A 17,852-nucleotide genomic window follows, 5' to 3' on the forward strand; every position below is an offset into this window, starting at 1 on the left:
AGTTTCGAACATTTTATTTTATTATACTCGTATTTAAATGTGTAACTTGTAGTTTACCCAAAAGGCCGAAAAGTAACTTATGCTTAGTACAACTTTCTTGAATCCAAATGAACTGTAGATGACAATATATATTAACACTACATACTTTTTTAAGGAAATGATCTGGGAATATAAATATCAATCAATATTCAATATTCAATATTCAATAAAATAAAAAACCATTAAGTTGTTTACTTTAGCTGAAAAAATTAAAATAAACTGATGCTATAAAATAATGAACATAATGAGAGTATATTAGGATTATTTTTCATATACATAAATACAGATTCAACTGTCAATCAGTCTATATGTGTGTTTAAGGTTTAATAAGTTGTGTGAATCGACGGTGACAATATACTAGCGTTTAAGTACGATAAATTGATTCAGATAGACAAGTATGTGGTCGTGCCGGAGTGGTTATCGGGATAAAACAGTATGAAAAGTATATGTTTAACCGTGGGCACTTGGTAACTAACTTAACGTTTATAACCCCCTAAAAGTACACTTGGCGAGTGCGTATGTTTACGAAGTATTAAACACCCGTTAAATGCTAACGCGACTAGCCCGAGTGGGGATGTCAAAACCTATGGATCCATATCTAAGATTCGCGTTCACCGGTTCAAAAACCAATGACTAAACGTTACCGAGCTAAGGGGAAAGTTTATGCCGTTGTATAACCCACACATATATAAAGTTTAAGTACTCGTGCCTAGTATGTAAAACGTAAAAAGCGCATGTATTCTCAGTCCCAAAATAGTTAGAGTAAAAAGGGATGCTATAACTCACAGTGATAAGAGCGGTAAAGTCGATAATGAAAGTATGCAAGTAGTAAGTCGGTCCGAAAGGTCGTCAACCTAAGTCAAAGGTTACTAGGTCAGTATGTTATCCTCATAAGTTCTAATAGTGCATAAAATAAGTTTAAGTGTCATCATCATCATCATTCATCATCATAAAAGCTAAGTAAGTTTGACAAGAATAGAGATCGAAACAATAGGCTGACTTCGATCAGCTGTTACGACCTCTACGTAAATCGAAAAGACGCGTAATCAGTGGATATGGCTCCGTATAGGAGTCCTCTAGTTGCTGACCAATTTCCATAACCAAACTCGTCTTCTTTTGACCGTGGTGACGGTTTAAGTGCGAGTAGGTCAGAAATTTCAGCACAACGTTAATAGGGTGTAGTGACTTTCGGAAGGCCATAGATCCTAAACCGTAACTCGGATTAAGATGAGGTCTAAACGAAAAATCATCTACTCGAACTGAAATAACTGAAAATCAATTTTTCAGTAGCCCAGGTGGTCAGATCAGATCCCGAAAACAGTAAGCAAGGTGCTCCGGTGGGGTTCTTAGTGCTTGATGCTCATCACGGTTCTCATCCTTGATGCTTGTAGCTTCAAGTGTACAACTCGTTGATGGGTTAGCATCACCTTGACCAAGATTCTACCATCAACACACAATATGTTAAGATCAAGTAAGAACACAACTCATTTAAGAGTCTTAGATGGATGATGAACCAATGTTACATCATATCCTTAGTCTTAACACAATTACAAGTTACATTTACAACTAAAGCTACAAACTTTACTTCAATCAAGCAAGTATAAACATAATCTAAGTCAAATGAAGTGATGGAACCCTAAGCTAGAGAGCTTGGATCCTTTTCACACAAGTTATAAGGTCACAAAGCTATAAAGCTTGAACCTTTAGTGTTCTTGAAGAACTTGAAGCATAAAGCTTAGATCTTTTAGTTATATGAAGACCATAAACACAAGTTTTGATCTTTATAACAAAATAATGAGATCATAAGTTAGAAAACTTAGATCCAACAAAATATATGAAGATTCAAGCTAGAAAGCTTGCATCTTGGTTGTTCTTGAAGATCTTGAAGCATAAAGCTTGGATCTTTAAGTTACATGAAGATTACAAACACAATTTTGAATCTTTATAACAAAATAGCAAGATTAAAGTTAAAAGATATAGATCTACAAAGTAGGTGAAGATTCAAAGCTAGAAAACTTGAATCTTCCATGTTCTTGAAAGATTCAAATCCATGTTTGAATCTACAAGATGTAATCAAGATCAAAAGCTAAAAAGCTAGACCCATGATGATGATGATGATGATGAATTCGTGAGAGAGAGGAAGAAGAAGAAGAAAAATCAATACTTACACTTTTTAGAGAGAGAAAGAACTAGAGAAAGAATTAGAGAGTGAGTGTGTGTGAATTACAAATGAAAGCAAGTGTAAAATGGATGGAATAAGGCTTGTATTTATAGGTGAATGAGGTGAGGGGAGGGGGGTTTGGCCGTGATTTTGGAGGGGGGACAAGGGAGACCAACTTTTGCTTTTTGGTGAATGGTTGTCTAAAGTTGGTGCTTATGTTAGGATCTCATGCAACATTAAGGATAATACTTGACATAAATGCTAGCATGTTCCCTCTAATAAATGGGCATTTGTCTTACATATTAATGGGTCACTAGCTATTAATAATTGGGCTAATTAAATAGTCCACTAACTAGTGTAGGGTGGGCTAAGGCCCAACAAGGTAGAAAGTCCAACAAGACTAACTAGTAAGCATAAGTAAATTACTACGCGTAATTAAGCATCCAATAACCCAAGTAATTATTATTATGAAATAATAATTAAGATTTCGTAGTCATAATATTCCGATTACGACAAAAGTTAAACGTGTACGCAGTACGCAGTTTGTTCGTAACGTCAAGTGACATTAATGGTCATAAAGGTTTCCGGTGATCAAGTTAAGTATCATACGTACTTAAAGGCACGTTTTAACACATAAATGAAAGTAAGCCATGTGTATAAAGATTCCAGAGTATAAAGTAGCACAGTACGCACAAATACGCAGTTTCGCAAAAACCACAAGGCACAAAAACAAGTCGAAAAAGTCGGGTCGTTACAATCACACATAAACATTTTTTTTTTTTGCGTAGTTGGTACCTCAGTTTTCCTTGACTATCGTGGTTGGCACTGCAACCTAACTATCGTCAAAGTTTAATGGTTAACTCCTCACATTATAAAGTCATAAAAGCACAATGTGTAATACAGTAAAAGTTTAAGGACTATCCTCACAAAGACTTTGAAAAATTAAATCCCCATAAAATACCAAAGATTGATTAATAAAATTTCAAATTATGAATTATGAATTCTTACATATATAAATAAATCTTGAGTACTGAACATCAACAAAATGCCCAAAAGTAAAAGAAGCTAAAGTAGACCTGATTCAACAATTTCTTAAATACCCAAATAAATTTGTCACGTTTGTCATCACAAAATAACTACTCGTAATATAATATAGTACTCCGTATCATGTGACTTTTACGGTAAAAAAAATACCGTACGTGTAATTGTGTAGCTTAAAATAAAATTTTATTATGTTGATATTAGTACTCAAGATTTAACTTTGTGTGGATAGTCCTTAAACTTTTACTGTATTACATTAGTAGTCCTTGTACTTTTATGACTGTATAATGTGAGGGGTTAGCCATTAAACTTTGATGGCAGTTATGTTGGGGTGCCAACCACGATAGTTAAACAAAGTTGAGGTACCAACTACGCAAAAAAGAAAAAAGTCTAAGCGTTATAAATGCGAACAAACCATAGGTACCAACAGCGTAATTTTTTCTAATTATTAACAATTTTATAAACAATACTTGGAATCAAGGTTGCAAAATTCGCTATTCGGGGATTAATCGGTCGGAAATTTGGAAGGATTAATCGGAGATTCAAGGATTAATCAGAGATTAATCGAATTGTACTGTATACATTTAAATATTAAATTTTAAAAATTATATGTGAAACTATAGAAAAAAAACCATAAATATAAAGATAATTCTTAACAAAATTGTCAAAAATTGTTTATTTTGCTATTCCGGTTTAAAATCATGTTAAAATGTTAACCATTTTTTACTTTGACTGACTTTGATTACCAAATTTGATTTTGGAGGACGCAAAATGAGAAATATTGTACTCCCTCCATCCCAAATATATTGTCCCCAGACAAAAAATACGCAGTTTTAGAAAATTTCACTAATTTTATTCTCCACCAATAATATATCTTCTCTTCGGAATAACCTCTTTTGATTGGTTGAAAAAGAATCTGGACAATTAATTTGGGACATCTAAAAATAGAATAATGGACAATAGATTTAGGACGGAAGGAGTATGATATAGATAAAATAATTGGGATAAAATAGTTCGATTTCTTTCTTGAAACAATCATCTCACATCTAGTTCAAACATTATTTGATATACGCAAAACAATAATTGTCCTTCAAAATAGTTTTTACCTCGTATTAAAGTTATTTTCTTTTTTAGTTTTGTACAATATGTTGAATTTACTAGCCATAGTTCCATGCAGAAAACTTAGTTAGCAATAATGATTTAATCTCTATCTGATGGGTGGAAGTAATATTGGGAACGTGAGATTGGTGCTACAAATACCTCGAAACTCGATGAATTAGAAGCGATGGTGGGTAATGTGGTGATCTAGAATGTGGAGGATTCGGGGCAATGAGCTTCAGATAATGAGTCAGATTTTACTGTTTGTGGAACGAGATTATATATGGATGATCGAATGCTTCCAACTAACCAAATCGCTAGAAGATGGTTAAAATGTATTCCTCGAAAAACTAATGTTTTCCTTTGGCGGGTGGCGTTATATAGACTTCCGGCGGGTGCAAATTTATCAAGAAAAGGGTTAGATATCGTGGATGTTGGTTGCGTTGTATGTTCGTGGGGTTTAAAATCGATTCAACACGTTTTGTTTGCTTGCGATCTTGCAATAGAGTTATGGCGTAGATGTAGGACATGAGTTAACACTCGTATCTAACCCATATGATGGGCCGAATTTGTTGATTGGTTAGATGGTTGGAACGCAAATGAAGCTGCGAAGAACAAGATGTACTCGATAGTTGCGGCACTTCTATGGTTGCTTTGGAGATTCATGAATGGTGTCGTATTTCCCGGTGAGATATAAAGAATTCTTGTTTATTCGATTTTATTTGTACCTTTTCGTTTTTATGGTATTCTAGTAGAGGAAATGTAATGTAACTTGAAATGTATGACTTATAAAGCTCGTGTAGTGGTTGTGGTTTTGCCTCTCTAGCAGCTTGTTAGAGGGTGGCTATTTAATAAAATTTTATTGTTCAAAAAAGAAAATGTTACAAAGAAAGAAATAAGTTCATAAGATAATTTATTGATTAAACTTTAAAATGTTTAATAACAAAAAGTGAATCATGTTGTGATAGCCGAGTGAGATTTTGATTTTCACATCAAGTAAAAAGAGAGAAAGAGATGTCAAGAGTTAGAGGAATAGAGAAAAACTCGTGATTGGCGTGGATGAGAAGGTATGTTTATAATATAGTTCAAGAAAGAATCGTCTCATTTCCTTACTTCTTCATTTTTTTCTAAATCATTCACTTTAAGACCAGTTCTGATGCACATGCACCCCTTATAGTCACCGAGGTTCACCATGCACGACTTCCGGTTAACTTTCAAAGCAGGTTGTCACCTCGAAATTAGACTGCTCGCAAAGCAAGTCGGGGCCTGAAAAGAACAAAGAAAAAGGTGCATTAAATATATAAAAGATTTGAAATAAATTTACAATGCTTATTGAAATTACAACCGCATTACACCGCAAAGACCTTGAGACACCTACATACAACATATGAAATGGTTATCTATGTAATCGTTCGGACCTTTTACCATTTTGATGATTCATTTTTCTTTTATTTAAGTTCTCGTTTTTCCCAGAAAAAAAAAGAACATTTGAACTATTCAATTGTACTTTGAGCTCGACTATACAACCAGATACATAAGTCGATCATGGATTTTAGAAAGCAGTGCAAAAAGAGCCACATTGATTATCTGGGCTTGACGTACCAATTTACCATACACACTGCATAAGGTACAATACTACTATTGCACAAATAGAAAATCTTTTTTTGTAATCAGTTGTCACCACTCACCAATGTAAAATAAGCAATTGCAATTTAATCCAAATCTTGAACAATATGCATAAATGCATTCTGCATACTACTTATAGCAGCAGTTTAAAAAACTTTGGTTTTACAAAATGATAACTATCCGAACTGCTAGCGCCTCTTTTCGACCTTTTTACCCTTTCTTTTATCTCTTTTGGTTTGAGCCTTGGGCCGTGATTTCCTCTTCTCAACTTTCTTGAATGGCTTCTTCTTAATCACCTGCAAGTTAGAATTCTTTTCGGACCCTGGGGGCAATTTGGGTATTTTGACAGAGTCGTCTTCACGAGAAATCTCACTTGTTGTCACCATGACTTTGACCTTACCAGTGTCGTACACTTTTGTTCCTGGTGTCAATAAAAAGGAAGTCAGTTTAAAAAGGCCCTATGTTTACAAACTCACTTTAGAGAGTCACATTGTATAATTGACTATTTTATCCCTAACCAACATTCGTCATTGATCTACGTAAAGAAGACTTTTAATTTATATACATTTCAAATTCCCTTAAAAGTTAGAACAAAAATTGCGATTTCGGATGCTAGTTATTGAACATCGCTGCATTAATTTCTTTAAGATCTTCATATTTGACCACTAATCAAACAACACAACAACAACAATACCCAATCCCGCACGTGCGAGGTATGGGGACCACTAATCAAACAAGTTAATATAAAAAAAAAATACCAACATAACGATTCTCATCCATCAATCACTATGAAACATAGTTGAAAAAAACACGAAACGGGGTCGAGACGTTCGGGACATTAAAACGTTGAGACGGACGTTGACTTATATATAAAACGTTGACTTATATATAGGGTTATAATCAAGAGGGAAGCACTTTTTTGGGGAGAAGGGGGAAGCAAATTTTTTTTTTTTTTTCGTTTTTTGAAAAAACTTTGTTCACGAACATTATAGACTAGATGAAAATATAAACATTTAAAAAAGACACTTTGTGATGAATGTCATTATTTTAGCGGGAAAACGCTCGGAAAAAAAAAAAAAAAAAACATTCAATGCATTGAATGTTTTGCTGCTGAGTTTATTTGCATCGTTTTGTTTTCATCTTGTGTGAAGTGTTTTTTTTCGAATTTAGCCCGATTTAGAGTTTAGGGTTTCCGTAAACCCTCAACCCTAACCTCTAAACCGTTCGTGTTAGGGTTTAGATTGAATATTTTAACACGAACAGTTTAGAGTTTAGGGTTTAGGATTTTGGGTTGAGGGTTTACGGAGTAAACCCGAAAACCCTAAACTCTAAATCGGGCTAAATTCGAAAAAAACACTTCACACAAGATGAAATACAAGATGGAAACAAAACGATGCAAATAAACTCAGCAAAACATTCAATGCATTGAATATTTTTATTTTTTTCTTCGAGCGTTTTCCCGCCAAAATAATGACATTCATCACAAAGTGTCTTTTTAAATGTTCATATTTCCATCTAGTCTATAATGTTCGTGAACAAAGTTTTTTCAGAAAACGAAAAAAAAAAAAATTTTGCTTCCCCTTCCCCCAAAAAGTGCTTCCCTCTTGATTATGACCCTATATATATATATATATATATATATATATATATATATATATATATATATATAGGGTCATAATCAAGAGGGAAGCACTTTTTAGGGGGAAGGGGGAAGCAAATTATTTTTTTTTTATTTTTTCATTTTTTGAAAAAACTTTGTTCACGAACATTATAGATTAGATGAAAATATGAACATTTAAAAAAGACACTTTGTGATGAATGTCATAATTTTGGCGGGAAAACGCTCGAATAAAAAAATTAAAACATTCAATGCATTGAATGTTTTGCTGCTGAGTTTATTTGCATCGTTTTGTTTTCATCTTGTGTGAAGTGTTTTTTTCGAATTTAGCCCGATTTAGAGTTTAGGGTTTAGGGTTTACTCCGTAAACCCTCAACCCAAAACCCTAAACTCTAAACCGTTCGTGTTAAAATATTCAATCTAAACCCTAATTTCTAAACCCTAATAGCTAAACCTTAATTTATAACCCCCTAATTTCTAAACCCTAATTTCTAACCCCTTAAAAAAAACTCAGCAGCAAAACATTTAATGCATTGAATGTTTTTATTTTTTTTCTTCAAGCGTTTTCCCGCCAAAATAATGACATTCATCACAAAGTGTCTTTTTTAAATGTTCATATTTTCATCTAATCTATAATGTTCGTGAACAAAGTTTTTTCAAAAAACGAATATATATATATATATATATATATATATATATATATATATATATATACACACACACACACATATATATTTTAAAGCCAAAAAACCTTCATTACTACCTATAATCGCTATTATCGTTAATACAATACAAAAACGTAACACTAAACTACGTCAATTTTCATCGATTTGACCGACTTTTAACCGATTTTAAACGAATTTTTGACTTTTGACCTGCATTGACCCGAACTTTCCCGCATTTGACCGGACTTTTGACCGTTGACCGACTTATTAGACAAAGGGACGGGGTCGAAACGAGCTAGTCACCAAAACGTCGCAACGGGGGCCGCAAAGGACGCAACGGACGTCGTTTACAACAATGCTATCAAAAGATGTTAATGTAATTTGCATCTTGAAATTTTCATGTAAGTCTATGAAGTTATAAAAGTTGTGCACGTACCAGAAATGGATGTTACATTTTCGTCATCAGAATCATCATCATCTTCTTCTCCAACTTCATCTTCTTTAACTTCGCCATTTGGATTAGATTCCTCATTTGCATCAGGTGGAGCTCCACCATATAGAACGAACTCTCTGTCTAGTTTTCTCTGTAAAAAAATAAAGAAAATGGTATCGTAACAGCAATTATTCATAAAAGGTGTTTTAGGTCAATTCAACCTGGCCTGTAATTGACACATTATCCAACCCATCCAAAACTATGACCCACTCGTTATGCCACCTCTACACTAAATAAACCAGATTAGCATAAGTTCATGTTAAATGTTCTGACCGAGTTGATTTTCGCATGTTTTATATTTCCCACCAAAACAAAATGGTCACACCCTTTCCCGCTAACTGTCTATCAACCAAACTAACTATCAGTTCTATATTTGATAGAATTTTGATCTCCAGTTAACATAACATACAATTGCAACCTCTATGTTTTTATTTTGTGCCAACAAACTTGACTATTATTAGTTTATCTAATAGTTCATCTTGAAAGTGTTCGCACACAATTCAATATATAAAATGTACTAAGAAAACTAAAAAGAGAGAAATAAATATCACTTCAATTGTTGATGTGAGCAAATTGACAAACTACATATACAACATCTTTAATCTATTTATCTTCATCTTACCCGTGTTTGTGCGCGATCAATAGTATAAAACTAGCAAACTGTCAAAGCCTACTAACAAAATAATAGAAATACGTATTTTTAAAGTATATTCCTCTCCCTATAGCAAAAGAAGATAAAGGTTGTACCTTTTTTCGTAGTTCAATACGCTTGCGCCGTAATGCTTCCTGTTGCTGACTTTGTGCTTCTTTTCTCCTCTTCTTCTTTCTCTTGTGAAAGCCCGTCACAAAATCACTACGCACACAATACTAATACAATTAACAATGAAATAGAAGAAGGAAAAAAGTAAAGAGCTACATAAACTCGATAAGTTCAGGGTCTAATTACACTTAAATACTTCATATTCTCAAAGGTTGGGGAACAATTGAAGTAAAAATTTTGATCGACATATTTATAAATTGATTGATTCGAGTTATGTTTTATCTAAATTCGCTGCTAATTAGTGATACCACATTTATATTATTTGGACAAAAAACTTTTCAAGTCAGCCAGACCATGTTGCCACCTATTAGAATACTCTCCAAGTATGTAGAAAAAACAATAGCTTTCAATAATTTGAGCTACATTTACGGTTTAACTCGAATTCAAAAAATGTTTCATGCAAAACTAGTTTAGTTAGACCACTAAAGTAATTAACGATTAGTTAAGGCTAAGTAATTGATACCTGAGATCTTTTTCATTGAAGGAAACAGAAAGAGCTTTGTTCTTAAGAGTTCTTTTCTTGATGTGCACCTTGTGCTGTTGTGATTGTACACCGTCATCTCCCTCCACGTCCATCGGGATTATCAATTTATTCTAAATACCTGCTCAAGGTTTAAAAGTGAATACCAAAATGTTTTTGAGAAAAATGGAATCAGTCAAAAGTAATCTAATTCATAATGAATCATGTTTCTACTTGATTTTAATCCACCTAAATTTTCTAGCATGTCACATATAACTTTACACAGCACCTTGTTATCATCCTAGAGTTTGATATGCATAACGTGTCACCCTCTAAAAATACCTAAAAACATTTGTTGATCTGTTTAAATTTGATGAAATAACTTTGGGTACGCGATTTATCCCTTTTGTAGTTGACTAATAACATGCAGACCATGGTAAAAGATCACACAGCTTCAGTCATAACTTAGTTCCAAAATGTCACAACTATTTGATCTCTCTATTGCCTACATCGGCATCTTACTAAACTAAGTTTTAAGTAAAAACAACAACTTACCGAGTTATAAAAAGCAAAATAGGCATGGGCGAAACTACATAGGGGCAGGGGGTGGCAACCGCCCCAGTGAAATTGAAATTTTCAGTGTTAAAATTATGGATTTTTTTTTATTTTGACCAAGTGGATTTGAAATTTTCACGCTTAAAATTTGATTTTGGCTCCAAAAGCTTCCATATTTTGCCCAAAAGTCTCCTAATTTTGTCCCCAACACAAATCCCATGACACAAAAAGTTGTATTTTCATGGAGGAATGGAAAAAAAAAAATTACGGCTTTTAAATAAATTTTCGCTCCCGGTGAAAAAATTTCGGGTTCTGCCACTGAATATATGGGTCAAAATTGAGCAGCCCACTGGTAAAAAAACAGCAACTCATGGGTACATAAAACAACAGCAACTTATTGAGTTATTGGTACAATTAGCAGCTTAATTACATGTCACAAACAGCAAAAACAGCAAGTTACAAGTCAAAAACAACAGTTAAAGGGTCACTAACCACAATTAACTGGGATAAACAACAATTAACGAGTTGAAATGGAAAGTAACATATCGATTCATACTAAACGATACAGATTAACAGATCGCGGTCTTATAACAGCTTAAAATCGAAAAATACTAGTATATACATTAAAAAAGATAGTGTCTTCAAATCTATCTATTTCATATATACGAACACAAATTAGATGACTAAGATAAAAAAAAAAAAATCTTGAAATCGAAGATTTAAACAACGTAATCAATTTAATTTACCCGATGTTTACAGAGAAAATCGATGCAGTTCCCAGAAGAAAAGAAATAGAGTAAAGCCGTTAACGAAAAAACTAATGTCGGCGTATCTTAATTTTGTTAGGTTAAAGGCAGAGTAGTCTTTTTGCTTATTACTCCTACTAGCAAATAACAATATCAAGTTTTTTTAACGTAAAAATTGAAAAATATAATGTAGTGTAATATATGTAATATAAATATAAATATAAATATATATATAAATATAATATATAATATAATATAATAATTAAAAAATATAAAATATAAAATAAACAAGGGGCCTCGGTTGCAAAGAAAGAGGTCTGTTTGTGGATATTCAAGAACTTACGTTGTATTCTCGAGTTTTATTTTGAGCGAAAAAGAAAGGATGAGTGTTTTACTATCTTTCTTAATTCGTCCAAATATGGCAGATAGTATTGTTTAAAAAATGTTAATGTATTATTCTTTCTAACCACTACTCTCCTCTCCTTTCCGCTTAAAATAAAAACTCGAGAATCACTACTATTTTTTAATATGTCTGTTTCCTTTCCTTTCTATTCAAAAAAAAAGTCGAGAATAAAGTAAGCAAAATTAAGGTCCTTGTCCTGTTATGAACGAAGTATGAAAACATCAAGTGTGATGTGGTGTTCAAGTAGGTGCTATAGGTTGATCGGGAGGTCATCATAAACGTATTTGTTCCGCAATCTAAGGTTTCAAAGTGTAAAGTACGAAATCAAGTTTCCTTGTTAAAAGTTAATGGCAAGGCCATGTTTGCGTTTTAAGCGATTTTAATTCTACAAGAATTTTAGAGGAAAGAATTCCTGAAGAGCATGATAAGGAATCGATAGTAGCAGAAGGTTAACTACCGGTGATGAATGAGATCTAAAGGCACAACTTTTTCAAAGGTGTACAAGTCACATGCAGTGTCAAGTTTGATAATCGATACGAATGGATAGTGAATTGAATGATTAAATTTCAATATTCAGAATGAAGTTTGAAGCGGATGTGGATGCTGGAATTCAAATGTCCTATTTATTGGTCTTCTAATCTAGTTGTGAAGTTGGTACGATGACCAACTTTAAGTGGATATGGTTCTCAATGCAAATGGATTGGAAATAGATGGATGCTTAGAGTGCAAGTTCTTATACATTTAAAAGGTTGATCATATAAAGTTAAAGGTAATGGGTTGATTGAGTTGGTTTAACGATGATATAGTTTTTAGTGGGTTTGTGGTTGAGTAATTTAAGTTTTCCAGTAGTGCAAAAGTATAGGTGATGTTCTAATATGGTTGGCTTAAAGGGTTGATTTTTGTTAGAGTCTTTAGTTCAAGCTAGTTTTGGATTATGCACGTTAAAATGTCTGGTTTGTTCAATCTTTCTGAGTTTGTAATGCTGGCAAGAGCTCTTCTCTTGTCCACTACTTTGTCATCTTAGAATTGTCATCTTTTTTATGACAAATATCATACTTATTTTATTTTCTGTTTTTTGCCGAAAAAAGTAGCCCTTAAGCTACGTTTGAGCATTTTTTTTTTATAAAGTGTTGAGTCCCCTAAATAATTAAGAATTTAATTATGACAACACGTGATTATAAACACCGGTTGTAATGTGCAGGCCAACATAAGTTTACTTATCTATTTTTAGGAACAACAAAGTTTGTTGTGTTTGAGTAAGTTGGTGTGCTGCCTCCACTATCAGCACAAGATGATTAAAGATTCAAGAGTTCTTCACGACCAGCATAGGATGTATGCTGAACCAGCAAGATAATCTCATGAAGAACCAGCATGAGAAGAACCAGCACATACTGGTAAAAAATGTGATTTTCCTTGCCTTTGCATTCCATCGATACAAACATATATACAATGAGATATATTGGCTAACATGACATATCCTAACAAACTTCCCTTTTATTTGGGGAAGTGATCATACAGAATATATATATATATATATATATATATATATATATATATATATATATATATATATATATATATATATATATATATATATATATATATATATAGCCGATACTATACATTGAATATAATATATTTTGCTAAACATCTATCGTTGACTATTACTGTAACAACCTCGAATCGGGCCTAGCGGTAAATGACTTTTTACCCTTAGTTAATATTAATTTATTAATATTAGTGATTTTAATAATTATGGGTTAATAATTATTTGACTAGTTAGTTATGTGCGCTTTGTGACAAGGGTCACAGAACAGGTTTCGTTATGTGAATTGGACCTCTTTAGTGCCACCTAATGAGGTACATTGTGTTTTAGATAACTGGTAAATACTCGTGTGTAGTGGGGAATGGGGTTTCCTCACAATGAAGAAACCCCTCTTTGAATAAATACCCTGTACGTTCTATTCTTTCTTTTTTAGTAACTTGAAAAACCCTAAACATCCCTGAGCTCTCTAAATTCATAAAATCAAAAGTGCAAATTCAAGGCTTGTGATTTCGTTTATCTAATTCTAGCATTTACAAGGATCAAAACAAGGTAAACATCACTGAATTTGGTGAATTAAAAAGTGGGTTTTGGGTTAAAATGGGTTTTGATGAATTTTGAGTTTGATTCTTGATTATATGTCTTTGTTTTGCTTCATTGATGTTAGATATAGTTTATATATGTGTTATGTGGTATTCTTGATGTATTGAATCGACCAAAACAAGCAAAAATCGAGTTTTGGGTGCAAAAAACGCGAAAACAGCGTGCTGGAACTGATTTTCAGCACCCACACTTTTGACAGCTCAACCGTATGTGTGACCACACTTTTGAAGCTCAACCACGCGGTTGAGGAGTCACTTGCACGAGTGAGACCTCAGCCGTGCGAGTGAGCAGGGGCCAGTTTTTGGAAAAATTGAAAGGGCTGTAACTTTCAAACCGTAACTCCATTTTCGATGAATAAACTATCGTTGGAACCGTCTTGAGGGATTTTGGGTAAACTTGCCCATAATGAATCATAGACTTATTTGAGTAACTTAATAGCATGATTTGATGGTATGATATCGATTATTCGTTGAATGTTACTACTGTTCTTCATCACTCGCACGAATGAGCATTCACTCGTACGGTTGAGGTAGTCAACCGTGTGGTGAACCGTGTGAGTGAGTGGTGATGAGCAACTTATGTTTTGATTGTGATGATACGTACGGATGATACGTGACTCGTACGAGTCACTAGTCACTCGTGTGATGAACCGTACGGATCATGTGATTCATTGTAGGATGTTTGGTCATAGACCAAACGTACGAGTGAGTTGTCAACCGCACGGTTGAGTGTTCTCAAACGCGCGTGTGATGGTGTTACTCGTAAGGTTGGCAGACCACTTGTAAAGTGATTAAGTGTTGGTTTTGGTGTTGTTTTCTTATTGTCGGGTTGTTATCAAGATATGATTACTGACTCGGATTGTATCATTCTCAGGTGATAAAGGAACGGAGAAGACTCAGTAACATTAGACCACTGAGTTCTTGCTGGTAATTGGTGAGTGGGACTATCCTTATGGATATTGGTATTTAGTAATAAGTGTAGTTACTACCCGCTGTTATGTTATTAAAGATTATGATAATCTATATATGCATGTTGATTACTGTTGTAATTATAAGTAGTAGGTGATACTGCTATTATCAGGTTGCCCGATTGATTGAATCTATAGCATGCTTGATTAGGGTACCCTGTGGTTATTAGTGATGTTACCTACCATGAGGTTGTAGGTGGTTTATGTGCACATGTGAGAACTGTCCGTGTATAGAAGGGACATAAGAGGTCAACCGTGTATAGAAGGGTTGGGCTCATTGGTTATTGTAATGACAGTATATTGCAATTGACGTATGTAAACGTCAGGAGAGGTATACTGTGTGACAATAACGAGGGCTATCGGTACAGCTCTAGCTTGATCAGCTAGTAGTTGTAGACCTGGCAGGGTCAACGATCCTCTTGTATTTATAGCCGTTAGTGCTATGTATAGCCGTTAGTGCTATGAGAGTGAATAGTTGTGTAAAGCTATTGATACTTAGTGAATTACTGTGTAGGGCTATTGATACCTTATTGTATAGCTGTGTAGAGCTATGTTAGTGTAGTGCCTGTAGTGCCTTTAGTGAATAGCTTGTTGATGCTATTGATGTTCTGATTGGTGGCCTAGCTCTGTATGATACAGATGTGTGATGCTTTATTATATGATAGCTATGTAATGCTATGTCCACATGACCACGACCAGATGCGTGATCCCTAAAAGCTAGGCTTGGTACTTGATAGTAATATCTGTTGGGATATCTCATTCACTTAGCGTTATGCTAATCCCCCACATTTTCTCCCCTGCAGGTTATATTGTTTTGCATGCTAGGGATGAGAGAAGATAATCGTGCTTGGGTTATGTTTGACACACTGAAGAACTCTGATGTTTAATATAACTATGGATAACTATTTTGAAAAGTAACACCAGTTGTATTATAATATGTAAATCTTATATGCTTTAAATACTTCCGCTGTGATTTAAAAAAAAAAGTACGGTGTTACAAGTTGGTATCAGAGCATAAGTTTGGCAGCATGTACATTGTAATGATTGTCATGTTCCCAAATCTTGATTGGATTTGTGTCAAACATCCTAGTGGGGGAAAGGGAAAGTGAATGTAGGTGGAATACACGTTAGTTGCTAGGTACTAACCGATTATCCACTAAGCTTTTGTGAGATGTTGTGATAAGACGGGTATGGATGATCAAACTCAGGACGTCGATACCCCCTTGATCCCCAGAATAGTGAGAGCGTCCTCAGAGGAGCATAGTGCAGAAGATGACTTGCGAAAGTCTAATTTTCAGTTACATAGTCAGTTGAAAGAAATAAGGGATAGAATACGGGAATTAGAGCAACAACAGTCACAACCAGTTAATACCACTATTGCCCCAACCATAACTAATTCATCAGCACCATGTAACGACCCGACTTCGTTAATCCAAGAACACGCCCAAAAAAAAAATTTCTGGACCTGCCCATCTGGAAGGCGTCCAGTTATCTGGACGGCGTCCAGCACTTAAGACCGGGACAGCGTCCAGCATATCTGGACGGCGTCCAGATTGCCTGGCAGCTGCTGTCCCCGGGTCCAACTCACATGAGCGGAAATCCCGCTTCCCGGCACTTTTAAACGAAAACCTTTTTACAACATATCACAATATAATAAACTAAGAGGTTTCCACCATCAAAACAAGTTTTACAACATCGGGCCCACATCGACCCGTCTTACGCGTTCCGTTCAAAAATACAAGTTTCGACCAATACAAGTTTAATTTCCAAACGACATTAGAGCATGGTGTTTGGGGTTAAACTACCCAAATCTTGGCCGAACTTCCAAAACCTAACCCAAAAGCATCCCCTATCAAAATAAGTGGGAGACCACTAATCCAACCGAATACCTTTGCCTTTGTCCACGCCGGAGCCTAAAAAGGTAAACAACGAGAGGGTAAGCTAACGCTTAGTGAATGCAATAGTTATACACGTACATATATAAAATACCTACTTGCACACACTTACACAAATTCCGCATACATGCTAGCAACACAAAAGGGCTTAACATCTCAAGTACAACGCTATTAACCTCCAATAACACAAGCTAGCAAACAATGGCATATATATGTATATAACTCGAAACATATAATATGCTTACAACTCAACACAATAACCATGGTTAACCAATCGTAAAAGGGAATGGCGCTCGCGAAAATGCCATCGGTGTTCATAACATCCGTTAGTGTACTTAACACCTCGTATCACTAAACCCTAGGGCGGCACCTTAACACCTCGATACTTCACCCCGAGTGGCATCTTAACACCTCGATGCTTCACTCTTTATTTTACGAAGTGGCGTCTTAACACCTCGACACTTCACTCCTAGGTGGCATCTTAACACCTCGATGCTTCACCCGTCAATTACTTAGAGTGGCATCTTAACACCTCGATGCTTCACTCCAAGTGGCGTCTTAACACCTCAACACTTCACTCGTCACGTGAAACGTGGTGTCTTAGCACCTCGATACATCACATCTCACGCTACAACAAATAGATACATTATATACCTACGCATATAATTATTCCATCTCACGCTCAATGTAACGTACCTATTACATTTAGCACATAATCAATCACAACTCAAGTTGGTCAACCAACTTACTCCCCATTCTAGTGCCATTTTGACCCAAGGTGCAATTCCGACCCATTTGCACCCTTAACCCTAATATTTGGGTCAACACCAACAAAATCCTAACACTAGCCAAATATGGTCTTAAACACTTTATAATTACAAGTTTAGTGTGTTCTCATACACATTTAATAACCTAGGTCGCCCAAGACCCATTTGACCCATTTCGAGGTCAACACGCCCATTTGGGTCACCCACAACCCAAATGACACCCACTAATATTAACTACAAATGTGCTAGTGATTTACTAAGCCTTTAAGACACATTTACACACTTTAACTTTTCAAAACCCTAGGTTAGTCATCTTCGGGTCTTCATGACCCAAACTTACCCAAAACCCCCA

General features: G+C 34.8%; 1 protein-coding gene across 1 annotated transcript; it reads right to left on the reverse strand.

Moving 5' to 3' along the window:
* Positions 1-5,933: 5,933 nt before the first annotated feature.
* Positions 5,934-11,457, reverse strand: LOC139843797 (uncharacterized). The gene is made up of 5 exons (XM_071833947.1): positions 11,323-11,457; positions 10,025-10,163; positions 9,489-9,594; positions 8,685-8,832; positions 5,934-6,386 (listed from the first exon to the last, which is right to left on the reverse strand). Exons 2-5 carry the CDS (start codon positions 10,135-10,137, stop codon positions 6,154-6,156), a joined length of 600 nt encoding a protein of 199 aa, XP_071690048.1. The 5' UTR covers positions 10,138-10,163; positions 11,323-11,457; the 3' UTR covers positions 5,934-6,153.
* Between the last annotated feature and the right edge of the window lie 6,395 nt (positions 11,458-17,852).

The sequence above is a fragment of the Rutidosis leptorrhynchoides genome, chromosome 4, assembly GCF_046630445.1.
Source record: "Rutidosis leptorrhynchoides isolate AG116_Rl617_1_P2 chromosome 4, CSIRO_AGI_Rlap_v1, whole genome shotgun sequence".
Lineage (NCBI taxonomy): Eukaryota > Viridiplantae > Streptophyta > Magnoliopsida > Asterales > Asteraceae > Rutidosis > Rutidosis leptorrhynchoides.

What these genes read in the sequence shown, in the direction of transcription:
- LOC139843797 (XM_071833947.1), bottom strand. Translation starts at nt 10,137, where the DNA reads ATGGACGTGGAGGGAGATGACGGTGTACAATCACAACAGCACAAGGTG. An exon ending in TTCAATGAAAAAGATCTCAG is followed by an intron (nt 9,595 to 10,024) that starts GTATCAATTACT and finishes TTGTGTGCGTAG; the next exon opens with TGATTTTGTGACGGGCTTTC. An exon ending in AAATGTAACATCCATTTCTG is followed by an intron (nt 6,387 to 8,684) that starts GTACGTGCACAA and finishes TATTGACACCAG; the next exon opens with GAACAAAAGTGTACGACACT.